The 13,663-nt window shown below is 51.4% G+C and overlaps 1 protein-coding gene across 1 annotated transcript; it reads right to left on the bottom strand.

Annotated features, from left to right (window-relative positions):
* Positions 1-59: 59 nt before the first annotated feature.
* Positions 60-6,989, bottom strand: PIGZ (phosphatidylinositol glycan anchor biosynthesis class Z (Gwada blood group)). Its single transcript, XM_020988962.2, is given in 4 exon segments — positions 60-1,958; positions 6,565-6,727; positions 6,729-6,752; positions 6,874-6,989. Coding segments are annotated over 4 exon segments (1,719 nt in total). The 5' UTR covers positions 6,889-6,989; the 3' UTR covers positions 60-441.
* Positions 6,990-13,663: the final 6,674 nt, after the last annotated feature.

Genomic DNA, 13,663 nt, shown 5'->3' with positions numbered 1-13,663 from the left:
TGCAAACCTCTCAGTCCCCCTGGCCCCACTCTCTCCCCATTACCCTCCTTCCCCTTCCACTGCCTCCCCTCCCAGCTATTTGTTCAGGCTCCACATTCTAAGTTTCTTCAGTTTATCCTCACATGATATGGCCTCACGTCCCCTCACCACCCTGGGCACTCTGCTCAGGGCAAGCTTCAGGTGGTCCATGTCTCCTATGACAGTGGCGCCCAGAATGGACCACCATAGCGAGAGGGCTCGGGGGTGAGGCCCATGGCCAGGGGGCAAGGCTTGGCCAGCAGAGTCATCTTTGGCTTGGTTTGGCCTATGACTGGGACGGACGCCTGCTTTGGTCATCCAGGTCATGGGTGCGAGTCCCCAGGGACTTGTCCAGTCTTACTCAAAGGAGCTTCGGGGGGCAGGAGGGCGCAAGATGTGGGCGGGGCCCCCTTTTCGGGAGGTTCATTGCCCCCTCCGCTCGCCCACTTCCAGGATGTAGAGGCCGAGGGAGTCCCTCCAGCGGCTGCTCAGCAGGGCAGAGAGCCCAGGAGGGTCCTCCAGAGTCAAGTGAGGAAACAGACGGGTCTCGTTCCTCAGGGAGAAGGGGCAGGCGGCCGCAGCCTCCTTGGCTGTCCCAGGGGTCACAACAAAGATCCGGCAGAGACGATCGCCCCCAGCGGCCTTGCAGACCGGGTGACTGGCGAGCTGGTCGAGGGTCTGGCAAAGGGCCCGGCTCTCGGCCCCGCCCAGGTCGATGACCTCCACGGGCGGCTCCTGCCCTCCCAGGCGGAGAAGGTAGCGCGGCGGCATGTAGGTGTGGGTAAAGAGCAGGGTGTAGTGGGAGGGCTGCCCTTGGGGAGCCGGAGCGCGGATGCTCTGCTCCAGACGGGACAGGCAAGGGACGAGGCCGCCCTGATGAAGGCAGCCGAAGAACAGGGCCCCCAGGACGTTGAAGAGAGTGAACGAGGCGATTCTCCACGGGGCCACCACCCGACCCTTCTGGCTGCTGAACAAGGTCAGGGGCCCCAGGAGGGGGACCAAGAACCGAGGCTCCTGATGGCTGAAGAGGGAGAGCAGAGCCAGGGGAAAGAAGTAGAAGAGGAGGAGGACCGCCCTCCTGTCCCGGAGGGTCCGGGGAGCCTGGCGCTGGGCCACGGCGGCTAGGCTTTCCTTCAGCACTTTCCACGCACCCATCACTGCTGCGACGTGCAGAACTCCGAAGAGCAGGAACCCGTTGACGGCCAGGTGAGTGAGGCGGGGGTGCGTGCCGTGCCGGGCCAGATTCTGGGGGTCCAGGTTGTAGCTGAGGAAGTGGGCAGGAGTCAGGACGAGGCGGGGGCCCAGCCCCAGCCGCAAGGAATAGTACCACGTATCGGTAGCCACGAACAGGGCAGCCACCAGTGTGGCCCCGGGGAGCAGCTCCAGCATTCTCTGGACCAGGGCCTTCATGCTGAGAGGCACCACCGTGGTGCAGCCGCTGGACCAGAAGAGCAGCGGCAGGAGGGCGAACCCCAGGAACGTAGGCCGGTTGAAGAACCCTGCGGCCACCACGGCGCCCAGGAGCCAGCTGTGTCCCCCACGCCCTGGACTCAGCTTCCCGTGGGTGCCCGGAGAGACCAGCACCAACAGCCACATGAACAGAAGCCCCTCCGTAGCGTTGGCCAGGGTCCTCGTGTAGAAGACCAGGGTGACATAGGAACCGGCCAGCAGGAGCAGGGCGTGCCAGGGATCAGCTCCCCAGAGCGGGGCCGCCCGGTGGATGCCCCAGTCCAGCGCAAAGGAGAGGGCTGTGAAGACCAGGCGGGGCCCCACCAGGAGAGTGTAGCTGCTGATGGCCCCTGGCCAGAGGCCCAGCCTGTCCAATAGCTCCATCAGCCAGAACACAGAGCCAGTGGTCAGCAGTGGGAAGAGGACTGTCCGGCAGGGTGAGCTGGGGAGGAATTCCCAGGGACGGTAGACCTCCAGGCCCAGGACATCTTCTGGCAAAGGAATGAGAGGCAAGAGGTGATTGGAGGAAAGACCCAGAGCAAATACCAGGGAGGCCTGGGTTCAAATCCTGCCTTTATGGGAGGAGACCTAGCTGTTTTAGCAGGAACAGGAAAGGGGGTGTTAAGGAGCCTCTGGCAGGTCCATAGCTCCCAGGTGATCCCAGGCTTCCCTCCTTGAGGCCTGCCTTGCTCTCCAGGCCCTCCCTCATCTCGACCTGGGAGTGTTCTGGGTCTCCCCTGCCTCTTGTGCCGCTGGCTCGGCTGGGGACAAAACCCCTTCTTTCTCTGAGGTCACTTGAGACCCCAGCTGAGTCTTGCAAACAAGGCTTTCAGAAACCCCATTCAACACAGTGACTATTTTGGTCCTAGAGGACCGGGGACAAAATACACCTCCCTCTTCCCCAGGGAAGGTGAACTCTGGCTCAGTCGCTGAGCCTGCATATTTTTCCTTGCTATAAGGAAGGTTTCAGTGGAAGAGTCAGGGGGTCAGGAAGAAAAGGCAGTGAGAAAGAGTTGTTCAAGGAGTTTCCTGAAAACAAAACTCAGAGCAAACACAAAAGACAGTCAACCTTGGGTCCAGATGCCTGATGCAGGCATGCACCTCCTTTTGGTGGAGAGCTCCTCTCATGGACCCAGGGGAACAATCACTGGGGGGATTGGACCAGTCATTGGTTTTAGTCACTCCCTCCACCAAAACCTACATGCCCTCATTCAGTAACTTCAGCCTCCAAGAGTCACCTGGGGTTAACCTCAAAGGACGCATCATTACCTTACATTTACGGGGCATAGATTTTGTACAGACTAATTCATTTACGCATTGTTTTCCTCCATCATGTGAAACGATAGCTGTAAAACTCTTAGCACAGTGCAGGCACACAGCAGGTGCTTAATAAACACATGCTCCCATGTCCCTTTCCCTCCCTTGACAGATGTAAGCTTCTCGAGGGCAGTGTCCCCAGTATCTAGCAATGTCTGGCACACCATCGGCAGTGAATAAATGAATAATCATAAATAACAGTAGCCAACATTTCCAGAGCACATTATGACCCTGCCCTCGAGGGGCTTCTGTTCTAGCAGGGGAATCCACACATCTGTCTAGAAGGAGGATATAATGAACGTGAGGTCTGGGTCAGAGTCCCCGGCCGGGTCTGGCCTTCGCCTGTTCCAGCTGTTTGCTCTGGCTGGTCGCCAAAAGGCCGCTTCTCGCTCTGGCCAAGTGGGTGTGGGGCCCTGCTGCCACGTCAGTTTGGAAAGTCTTCTAGCAGCCATTGGCAAGAAACCAGGCTCCGGAAGGCTCCTGAATGCTGTGGCCCAGAGAGATGGAGGCAGAGCCACCTGCCTTCACTACGGATGTTCAGGAATCATGAAACACCGGCGGTGGGAGCTCAGAGGCCTGCCTGGGTCCCTGGCCAGCTGGGACGTGGCCAAGGCCCAGGATTCAGGCTGCCTCCTGTACAGGGGAGTCAGTAGGCTGGTTTTTTCCCATACCCTGAGTGCCCTGAAGGCACAGAACCGTGGGAGAGGGTGCAGACATGGGACCCTACACAAGACGTTGCCTCCCACAGCCTGGAATAAGAGAGGACCAGGCTAGCCCCGCTGGTACCTGCTGTTCCTCCCTACAACTGCATCATCTCCCACCTCCAGGCATTTGCCTGGGCCATCCCTCAGGCTCTCCCACCTCGCATCCGCATCCAGACCCAACTCACACTCTGCCCTTTGAAGGAGGTCTCTCCTTGTGACTCATGCTGTTTGGCCAGTCTGGGCCCCTTCTCAGAGTCAAGTTTATCAGCTAAATCCAGAATGGAAAGAACTGCTCCCTTTCAGTTATAGGCTAGTAAAAACAAAGACATAATCGCTTTTTCCTCTCTGAGTTCTCAGCCCTCTCAAGTCCATCCACAGAGCCCGTGGAGCCCACGGCCTGGTGCTAGATCCTATGTCTGCGGACGCAGTACAGACCTTGGGCAGGCTGTCTCCATCCTTACACCAGGTGCACCTGAGGAGCTTTCTAGCCAGCGCTCCACACATTGTCTGGTATACAGTAAGCCCCTAATAAATGTTTGCTGACTGAGCGACTGACTGATGATCCCATTGATAGGTTCTTTGAGGTCACTTGGTCTAATCCTCCCATTTATCAGATGAGAAAGCTGAGGCCTGGGCAAGGAAAAGGAGACATGCCTAATGGTCTGTGACTCAAACTCAGGCCTCCTGAGGCCAGTGAGAGCCTAGGAGATGTCCTCCCTCATGTCAGGACCATGTCTGGACACTTCTGTTTGAGGGACAGCTCAGAACCCGGGCTGCATGAGCTTTGGTTACACATGTCCACATATATATGTACCTTTACGCATGAGCCTTGGCCATGTGAGTCCACATGTGTCTGTGGCACCCCTCCATGCATGTGACTACATGGGCCCTGGTTTGCATGTGTCCATGTGTGTGGGGTGCCCCTCCATGCATGTAAAACCTAGCTTACACATGCCCCCACACACATGTGTGGGTATCCCTCCATGCATGTGGCCACATGAACCCTGGTCACATGTATCCACATGCATGTGTGTGGGTGCCCCTCCCTGCATGGGACCACAGGAACCCTGGTTTACATGTGTCCACATATGTGTGGATGCCCCTCCATGCATGTAAACAGTAGTTTACACGTGTCCACACATGTGTGTGGGTGTCCCTCCATGCATGGGACCACATGGGTTCCCACCCCCCTCCATTCAGAGCTCAGTTCAAAGGCACCTCCTTCAAGAGACTTTCCCTGATTCCTCCTCTCTCACCAAATGACTCTGTGGTTTCGAATATGGCCTTTATCCACATATCTGTGACGTGCTGGAGGGAAGCTCTTCAAGGGCAAAGATCATATTCTTGGTTGGTTTTTGTTTTTGTGTGTGCAGCACACAGTAGGCACTTTAAAAATGACTGCTGACAGAGTGATGTGTAACTCCCACATATGATCCTTATCTGTTTCCATCCTCTCCACAGATGGTGTTTGAATTTATGGCAAAGTGTGGCCCAGGCGTGCATGTGAGGGGCAGTGCAAAAGAATGTTTTCTTGCTATGCAATAGCATTAAATTCCTTTGCTCTGACTAGGAGAGAAAGGAATAGCTTACCTGTCAGATCTATGGAGAAGGGAAGAATTTATGACCAATGAGAGATAGAGAACATTGAAAAATGGAAAATGGATGATTTTGAAAGTTTTTGCACAAACAAAGCCAATGCAACTAAGATTAGGAGGGAAGCGGAAAGCTCAGAAACAATTTTTACAGCCAGTGTCTCTGATAAAGGCCTCATCTCTAAAATATGTAGAGAACTAAGTCAAATTTATAAGACTGCAAGTGATTCCCCAATTGATAAATGGTCAAAGGATATGAACAGCAGTTTTGAGATGAAGAAATTAAAGCTACCTATAGTCATATGAAAAAATGCTTTAAATCAGTATTGATTAGAGAAATGCAAATCAAAACAACTCTGAGGTACCACATCACACCTATCAGATTGGCCAACATGACAAAACAGGAAAATGATAAATGTTGGAGAAGATGTGGGAAAATTGGAACACTAATACGTTGTTGGTAGAGTTATGAAATGATCCAACCATTTTGGAGAGCAATTTGGAACTATGTCCAAAGGGCTATAAAAATGTACATACCCTTTGACCCAACAATAGCCCTTCTAGGTCTGTATCCCAAAGAGATTGTAAAAATGGGAAAAGGACCTACATGTACAAAAATATTTTTTGTGGTGGCCAAGAATTGGAAATTGAGGGAATGCCCATCCGTTGGGGAATGGCTGAACAAGCTGTGGCATAGGAATGTAATGGAATACTATCGTGTTATAAGAAATGATGAGCAGGCTGACTTCAGAAAAACCTGGAAAGACTCGTATGGACTGATGCTGAGTGAAGTGAGCAGACCCAGGAGAACATTGCACACAGTAACAGCCACATTGTGCGATGACTGACTTTGATAGACTTGGCTAATCTCGGCAATGCAAGGATCTAAGACATCTCCAAAAGTCTCATGATGCAAAATGCTGTCCACATCCAGAGAAAGAACCGTGGAGTCTGAAGGCAGGTGGAAGCAGACTATTGGCTCTCTTTTGTTGTTGTTGTTTTGTTTTGTTTCTTCTTTTTCATGGTTCCTCCCCTTAGTTCTAATTCTTCTTTACCTCGTGACTAATGTGAAAATATATTTAATATGAATCTATAAGTACAGTCTATATCAGATTGTATGCCATTCTGGGGAGGGATGAGGAGGAAGGGGAGAAAATTTAAAACTCAAAATCTTATGCAAGTGAATGTAGAAAACTAAAAATAAATAAAGTAATAATTTTTTAAAATTCCTTTGCTCTGAATAAAATGTGCCTTCTGGCTGACTGGTAAAAGGAAACACACCAGGAGGGCTTCGTGAACTATGGTTTTTGAATGAATATAGACTCACAGAGGGCTTTGAACCTGAGATTTCTTCAGCACTTCATAAATGCTCCTTGTTTGCTTGCTTGATTATTTTTTTAAAACATCAATAAAATTGCTTTTGTGTTTTTTTAACAATGGAGAGGAAAAAAAATGATCAGCCACTTTATGGCAAAGGATTTTACCTGCCATGACCTCAGGGGACTGAAAGAATTCATCAGGATGAAGGTAACCAGTCTGCGGCAAAAGACACCAGGCGATGCGCAGGAGTACAAGGCTTCCCCAAAGCACCTGGGTGGCCCACATCCCCAGCACCTCCGGACACAGAAGAACAGAGCCAAGCCAGGCCAGGGCCGGCTCTCCGTCTGGGTACCTGAATGAAGAGGGAATTAAAAAATGAAAAAAACTCCATCTCTAGCAATGACGTTAAAGATGAGAAAGCCCAGCTTTCTTTTGTCCCTTGGGACCTCTCTCTCCGTCACTGGGTGACTCACGTGCATGTCATCCATGGGGGAGAAGGCCCCTCTGGCTGCGGGAGAAGCTGGGCCAGGAGGGTCTGTGGGAAGGTTAGCCGGTGCCAGTCTACGTGCCCGCTGGTCTCTGGGGTTCCCTAGGCTCTCTTATCTGCTAACGGCTGGTCTGGGACTCTTCACGTCTGTGACCCTTGGAATCTCACTTCCTTCTTGGACACTCTTGACGCAGTTCCCCTCCAAGGAGAGGGAGGGAGGGTGCCCACGCCTCCTCCCCTGCCTCTCCAATTCCCTGTGACCTTGGGAAGGCGTTTCACTTTCTGGTCTCTAGCTACTCACCTGGGAAAAGATGGGGCTGGATTAGACCCTGAGGTCTCTTTCTGCTGCCGACTTCCACCGGCTAACCCGGTCCTGAAGGCTCTCTGTGGACAGACTGTCCCGACTCACATCCCTTCCCTGCCCAACTGGCCTCTGGTCATGGAGTTCTTTCTCTGTGCTGAGATTTTAACCCTGTGGTCCCTTGTCTGGGATTCTGCATCACCACCTACACTCCCCCTGTATCCCTCCCCTCCTCTCCCACAGAGCCAGCCCTTGGCACAAAGAATTCTTATGGAAACTGTTCTTAATTTGTCAAAGCAAAGGGATAACTTTCGTCTTTTAAGATTCTAATGCAGTGTTTTTTTTTAATGCAGATGCCAAGCACTTCCAAATGCTTGTGAACAGCTCTATGCCCATAGTCATGAGAGGTTCACATTTCCTTTTGGCATCTACTCCACATGTGAATATGGAATGGAACCTCAGTTTCTCATCTGTATAATGAATCTGTTTGTTTAGACCCAAGGGTCCTGAGTGATTTTTTTTTTTTTTGTGAGGCAGTTGGGGTTAAGTGGCTTGCCCAGAGTCACACACAGCTGCCCCTCTGGGTGATTCTTTGCACCACATGTGTGACAGTCTAGACACAGCCCAATTCAAGTCAACTCCCCCAACAATGATCAGGGAGAAGCCTGGTGAGACCCTGGACTGGGGGTTGGGGCCACAGAAATTTTAAGACAGACAGAGAAGTAGAGTTCTAGGTAGGGAAGCAGAGGTCAGACCCTCAGAAGGAGAAAAACCCTGGAAGTTAGAAAGAGGGCTTCCCAGAGGAGGTGGTTACTGAGCCTGAAACTTCTGAAGCAGGGAGGCGGTAAAGTGATGGCCAGGCATGGGGGACAGCCTGGGCAAAGGCATGGTGGAGGAGGGAAGGGGAACACTGCCAGGGCAGGGAAGAACTACAGATGGTCCAGCTGAGCTGGATGCAGATGCAGCTGTGAGCTGAAGCTGGCGCCAGCTCTTGGGGCCTTAAACGCCAAGCTGAGAAGCCCCTTTGGGGGAGGGGATGGTCAGATTCTGTGGATGCCTGTATAGGGGTCCAGGGAGGCACCTCTCTAAGGACTGGTGAAGGGGAAGACCCGAGCAAGGGAATTTAGGGCCAGGGACCCTGCCCCTCAATTTAGAGAGGAGGAAACTGAGGCCCAGAGAAAGGAAGTAACTGGCCAGGTCTCGAACCCCCCTCCGCCACTGTGCGTCACCATCTGACACTCAGAGGTCAAGAGACTTACCCCAGATCACGCAGCATCAGGGGGCAGAAAGCCCGTGGCCTGCACTGCCCCCCGCCCCGCGGCTTCAGAGGAATAGCCTCGCTGCTTGATTCTGAGCTGGGTTTCTGGCACCTTCTGGTCCTACTGGCTTCCTGGCCCTCTCTCAGGGGTTTGGGAAACCAGCAGCTTCACCCTGGTTAGCCCTGATTATCCCAGGAGAGGTGGGGAGGGAGCATCCCAGAAAGAAATGAAAGGCTAGTAACGGTGCAGAAGGGCAGCTCGGTGGCAGGGCAGCTAAACCCCGGCCCCAAGTCAGCAATGCTCCTATTTGGGAGTTCAAATCACGCCCCAGACACTAGCTGCGCTACCCTGGGCGAGTCACTTCCCCCGTTTGCCTCAAGTTCCTCATCTGTAAAATGAGGTCCTTTCTAGGCCCAGATCTGACTGGCTGAAATGTGACCTATATTGCTATTTATTAAGGAGCCCGGTACCTAGTCTTGCCATTTTCACTGTATTAATTAATTTGCAAACGCTTCTTAAATAAGGCCAGGCACCAGTGATAGGTCCGGGCATTGCAAAGAAGTTCCTGCCCTCCTGGGCTTTCCGGTTCTGTGGGGGAAGAAGGGATATCCATTCGCACGCTTTTTTTAGCAGGTTAGGGCCGGTCGGAGGGGGGTTTGACACGCCTAGCAGAGGAGCTGTATTTCATCCTAGATGTCACTGAGAGAAGGAAGCCTGCCCAGGAGAAGCAGCACAGGATTTGGGGGCGGGGGACCTGGCTTGGCATCCCAGCTCCGTCAACTACTTGTTTGCCCTCTCTCTCTCTCTCGGTGACTGTTTCCCCATTTGCAAAAGGAAGGGATGGCCATGGAGGTTCCTTGTGAATTCCACGCAAGAAGTGTTTATTTATTGAGGCCTACCCCGGGGCAGGCGGTGGGGATTCCGGATACGGCCGTCTGCCCTCAGGGAGCTTCCAGGCCAACTCACAGACCTGGGGAGTTCCAGACACTTGCCCCTCCCGCCAGGCAGGGAAGGAGGGGCGGGCCCAGATCTAAGGGGCGGGGTAGCCATTCACCCTTATCCAATCACAGCTACGCCCCGCCCATTTCATGCAAACGAGAGATTGAGGGCTGGCGGCCCTCCCTCGGGGAGAGCCTTTCCCCCCACAGCGAAGACGTGACCTAATGAGTGGGAGCGGAGGAGACGGTTAAGAAAACGTGCCAGTCCTCCCGGGCCACCGAGAGGAGACGCTGGGGAGGAAGGATAGGTAACCATAGAAACCTCTGCCGCGAGCCCCGAGCGCGCACGTGCGTCAGCGGGGCGGGTGGGGGAGCGAGGAGGGGAGCCCGATGTCTGGAGTCTGCGCAGTGCGTTCCCAAGCATCCTCCCAGCGCAGAGCCCGGGCAGCCCAGGGTCATATTTTTCCAGCCCAAGGAATTCCTAACTGCAGACCCCGCCCCCCCAAAAAAACTGTGGAGTAGCAGCAGATTGGGCTTGGCTAAAGCTGAAATGGGCTTTAGGCGTCCGCTGGACCAAGCCCCCTGATTTTACATCTGGGGACACTGAGGCAGGCAGTGCGATCCACTAGGTAAGAGGATCCAGGCTCAGCCACTTGCTACTTCTGTGACCTTGGGCAAGCCCCCTCGACGCCTCTGGGCCTCAGTTTCCTTTTCTGTAACCTGTGGGTGTCTTCCTCAGTGGAGAGCTGCGAGTGTGGAATGTTGCACGTGTAGCCAGATGGTGTCACAGTGTGCATTCGTTTTGCAGAACTTTTCCTTGGTGATGGAAAGGCTGGGGAGGGGTGGGGGAAGGTGGCATATCCACAAGTGACTGTGATGGGGAAGCATTTCCCTGTACGAGGAGGGGGTTGGCTTGGGTGATCTCCGGGGTCCCCATTCTATGGGGTAAGTCTGAAGGACTGAGGTTGGCATGCTGCCTTCACGCCCCCGGGGTCCTTGGACACGTTGGGCGGCAGCAGGATGTAGGGAATGGCTCGGACTGGGAGTCTGTGTCGCCTCTGGGAGGACTGAGTAAAACAGGGGGCCAGGACGGACTTGGAGTTGGTCTGCAAGTGCTATGGCTGGGGCCTTGGGCAGATCGTTCAGTATCTCCTCTGTAAAATGAAAGGGTCAGGCTAGATGCTTCCTGAGGACCTCGGCTCTTACTTTATTTAGAAAGCAGAGGTCCTGCCGTGTGAGTGCTTCCCCTTCTCTTCGTCTCAGACCCTTGATATCTTCTCCTCTTTCCTTCTTTCCCCATCTCTGGCAAAGAGGCAGCCCTCATCCTTGCTAAAGCCAGCCTTTCCACATGTGCCCTCCAGCCCCCTCCAGCGGATGCCCCCTTTATCATCCCCTCCCCCTCCATCTTTTTCCAATCTACTGTCTCCTTCCCTCCTGCCTTCAAATATGCTTGGAGTCCTGCCCAACCTTGAAAAACTATCAATAGACCCTCCTCAATAGACCCTACATCAACAGATCCTCCCATCTCCTCAAGCCATTGTCATATATGTCTCCAAGCCAAAATCTTTGAAAAAGCTAAATACGATCCCTGCCTTCTGATGCTGTCTTCTCACTCCTCGCCTTTGCAGTCTGGCTTCTGAACTAACCCTTCAACTGAAACTTCCCCCTCCAAAATGACCGATGGTTTCAAACTGGATAGACTCTTCCTAGTCCTCATCCTTCCCAACGTCCACTGCATGGGACACTGTTGATTCACCCTCCTCCCAAAGGGTCTGCGTGGCCCTGTGGTCCTTCCCCCTCTGACCACTTCTCACTCTCCTCTGCAGCCTTATCATCTAGATCAGAGCCCCTAATTGTGGTTTTTTCCAAGGGTCTGGCCTAGGCCCTCTTTTCTCCCTCTGCACACTCTTGCAGATCTCATCAGCTCCCATGGATTTAGGTATCATCTCTGTGCAGATGACCCCCAGATCTATAGACCCAGTCCCAGTCTGTCCCCTGAGCTTCAGTCTGACATCACCAACCCGCCTTGCTGGACATCTCAAACTGGATGTCCTAGAGACAGCTTGAAACTCTGCATGTCCAAAGTGGAACTCATCTTTCCCCCAAGTCATTCCCTCTTTGAAATATCCCTGTTTCTGTTGAAGGTACAACTGTCCCTCCCATCTTTGAGGTGTGTAACCTCAAGATATCCCAGATTCCTCCCTCTCCCTCACCCCACAGATCCAGTCACTTGTCAAGCCCTCCTTTCCATGACAACATTTACCACATCCTTTCTCTCTTCTCACACAACAACTACTTTAGTCTGGGCCTCCTCCTCTCTTGTCTGCATCATTGCAGCAGTCTCCTCATTGGCGCTCCTGTCCCAAGTCTCTCCTCCCTGCTAAGTCATGTTCCTCAAGCACACTCTGATTATATATATATATATATATATATATATATACACACACACACACACATATATATATATATACATACACACATATATATATATACATACACACATATATATATATACATACACACACACACACACACACACACACATACACACATACATATCCCTACTCATCCATCTCCAGGGGTCTTTCTATTTGCTCTAGGATCAAGGATGATCTCTTCTGTTGAGCTATTAAAGCCCATCCCTACCCAACCTACCTTCCAAACCTGAGAAGGCAGTGTTCCCTGCTCTGAGCTCTGTTATTCAGCCCAACTGACCTCATTTCTGTTCTTCACATACCACACTCCACCTCCCATCTCCTGGTCTTTGTACCGGCCATTCCCCAAGCCTGGAATGTTCCTCCCTCCTCAACTACACCTAAAGACACAGCTCAGCCACCATCTTCTACAAGAAGTCTTTCCTGATCCCCCCAAATGCTAGATCCCTGCCCTGAACAACATTATTTTAACTACTTTGTATATATTTATTTCATATTTATAATGAACATACTTATAGATTTGTATTTGTTATTTCCATATGTGCCTGTAAGTTCCTTGCCAGTAAGGATCATTTCCCACTTTGCACACTAGTCCCCAAAGCTTAGCACATAGTAAGCTTTTAATAAATACCTGCTGACTGATTATTCCGAGAGCCCTTCTAACTATGATCCTGACAAAGTCTCTTCTCACCAATGGGCCTGGGTTTCCTCTTCTCCGAAATGGAAATAATTCTACTCTCTACCTGAGAGGGCTATTGGGAGGAAAGTGCTTTGTGAACCTTCCAGCATGGCAGAAATGGGAGTTATCTGTGCACACTGTCCTAGAAAGAGCTGCCAGAGTGAGGGAAAGCTATGGCCTGGGAATGCAGTTGGACGTGGCCATTGTGGGAGCTTGGCAAGAGGAAGAGATTCAGAATCAGATGGCTGAATTAGAACCTCAACTTGGCTACTCACTGCCTGGGTGGGCAAGCCACGGCATTGCTTCTACCTCTAAAAAGCAATCAGTCCACATTAGCTAATAGATGGAAAAGTTATTTTTAAGTACAACTGCTATTCTCTAGTCTGTCCTAATACTGGATATTGTTATTTATCATAATACTAATTATATCACAAATTATATTATGGTATATAATGCTTTATTAGGCATTTTGAAATTACATATAATTTATAATTATATTGTATTATATAAATATTAAATGATATAATATATCATTATTATTTAAGGGAATAGCAAAATCTGTTCTCCTGTCTCAGAGACACATATTGGACTCACGTTTATTCCTGTGTCTGTTCTGCCCAAACATGATTGCTAAGCTAGCTGAAAATGCTTCTCTTGGGACAGGGCTGCATGATAAAAACAGGGCACTAGATTGGACCCTGAATGATGTCAACAGCTCCTAGCTCTCACTAGCAGTGTAGGCCCAGGGTTTCCTCCAGATCTGTGGGGAAATGGAGAAGTTTCATCTCAAGAGAGTTGCATCAACCATATAAATTCCTCTACCTCAGTGAAGAGACATTTATGCTAACTTGATAATGGCATTCAAAATCTCCCAAGGCTAACAATGCTTTGGGGATATTCATTCTGTCTTCATATGCCATTTAGCCATTTATTGCCTGGAGCTAAAGACCATGAATACAGAATCTGTAACTGGAAAGGACTTTAGAATCTGTTCCACTTGTATTTTTAAACCAAGAGAATGAAAATATGCTCTAGACAATAAAGCATTTGGGCACCTTGAGGCCCATCGGTTGGGCGAGAAGAAGGGGCCTGTCCCTGTGGTTTGGTAGCATCCTGAGGGCCCTCTCTTCCACATCCACAAACAGGGAACCACCACAGGCCAGC

This window comes from Phascolarctos cinereus, unplaced genomic scaffold (genome assembly GCF_003287225.1).
Source record: "Phascolarctos cinereus isolate Bilbo 61053 unplaced genomic scaffold, phaCin_HiC Scaffold_7;HRSCAF=346, whole genome shotgun sequence".
Classification (NCBI taxonomy): Eukaryota; Metazoa; Chordata; class Mammalia; order Diprotodontia; family Phascolarctidae; genus Phascolarctos; species Phascolarctos cinereus.
Note: the sequence above shows the minus strand (reverse complement) of the source record. Positions and strands in the feature narration are given on the sequence as shown.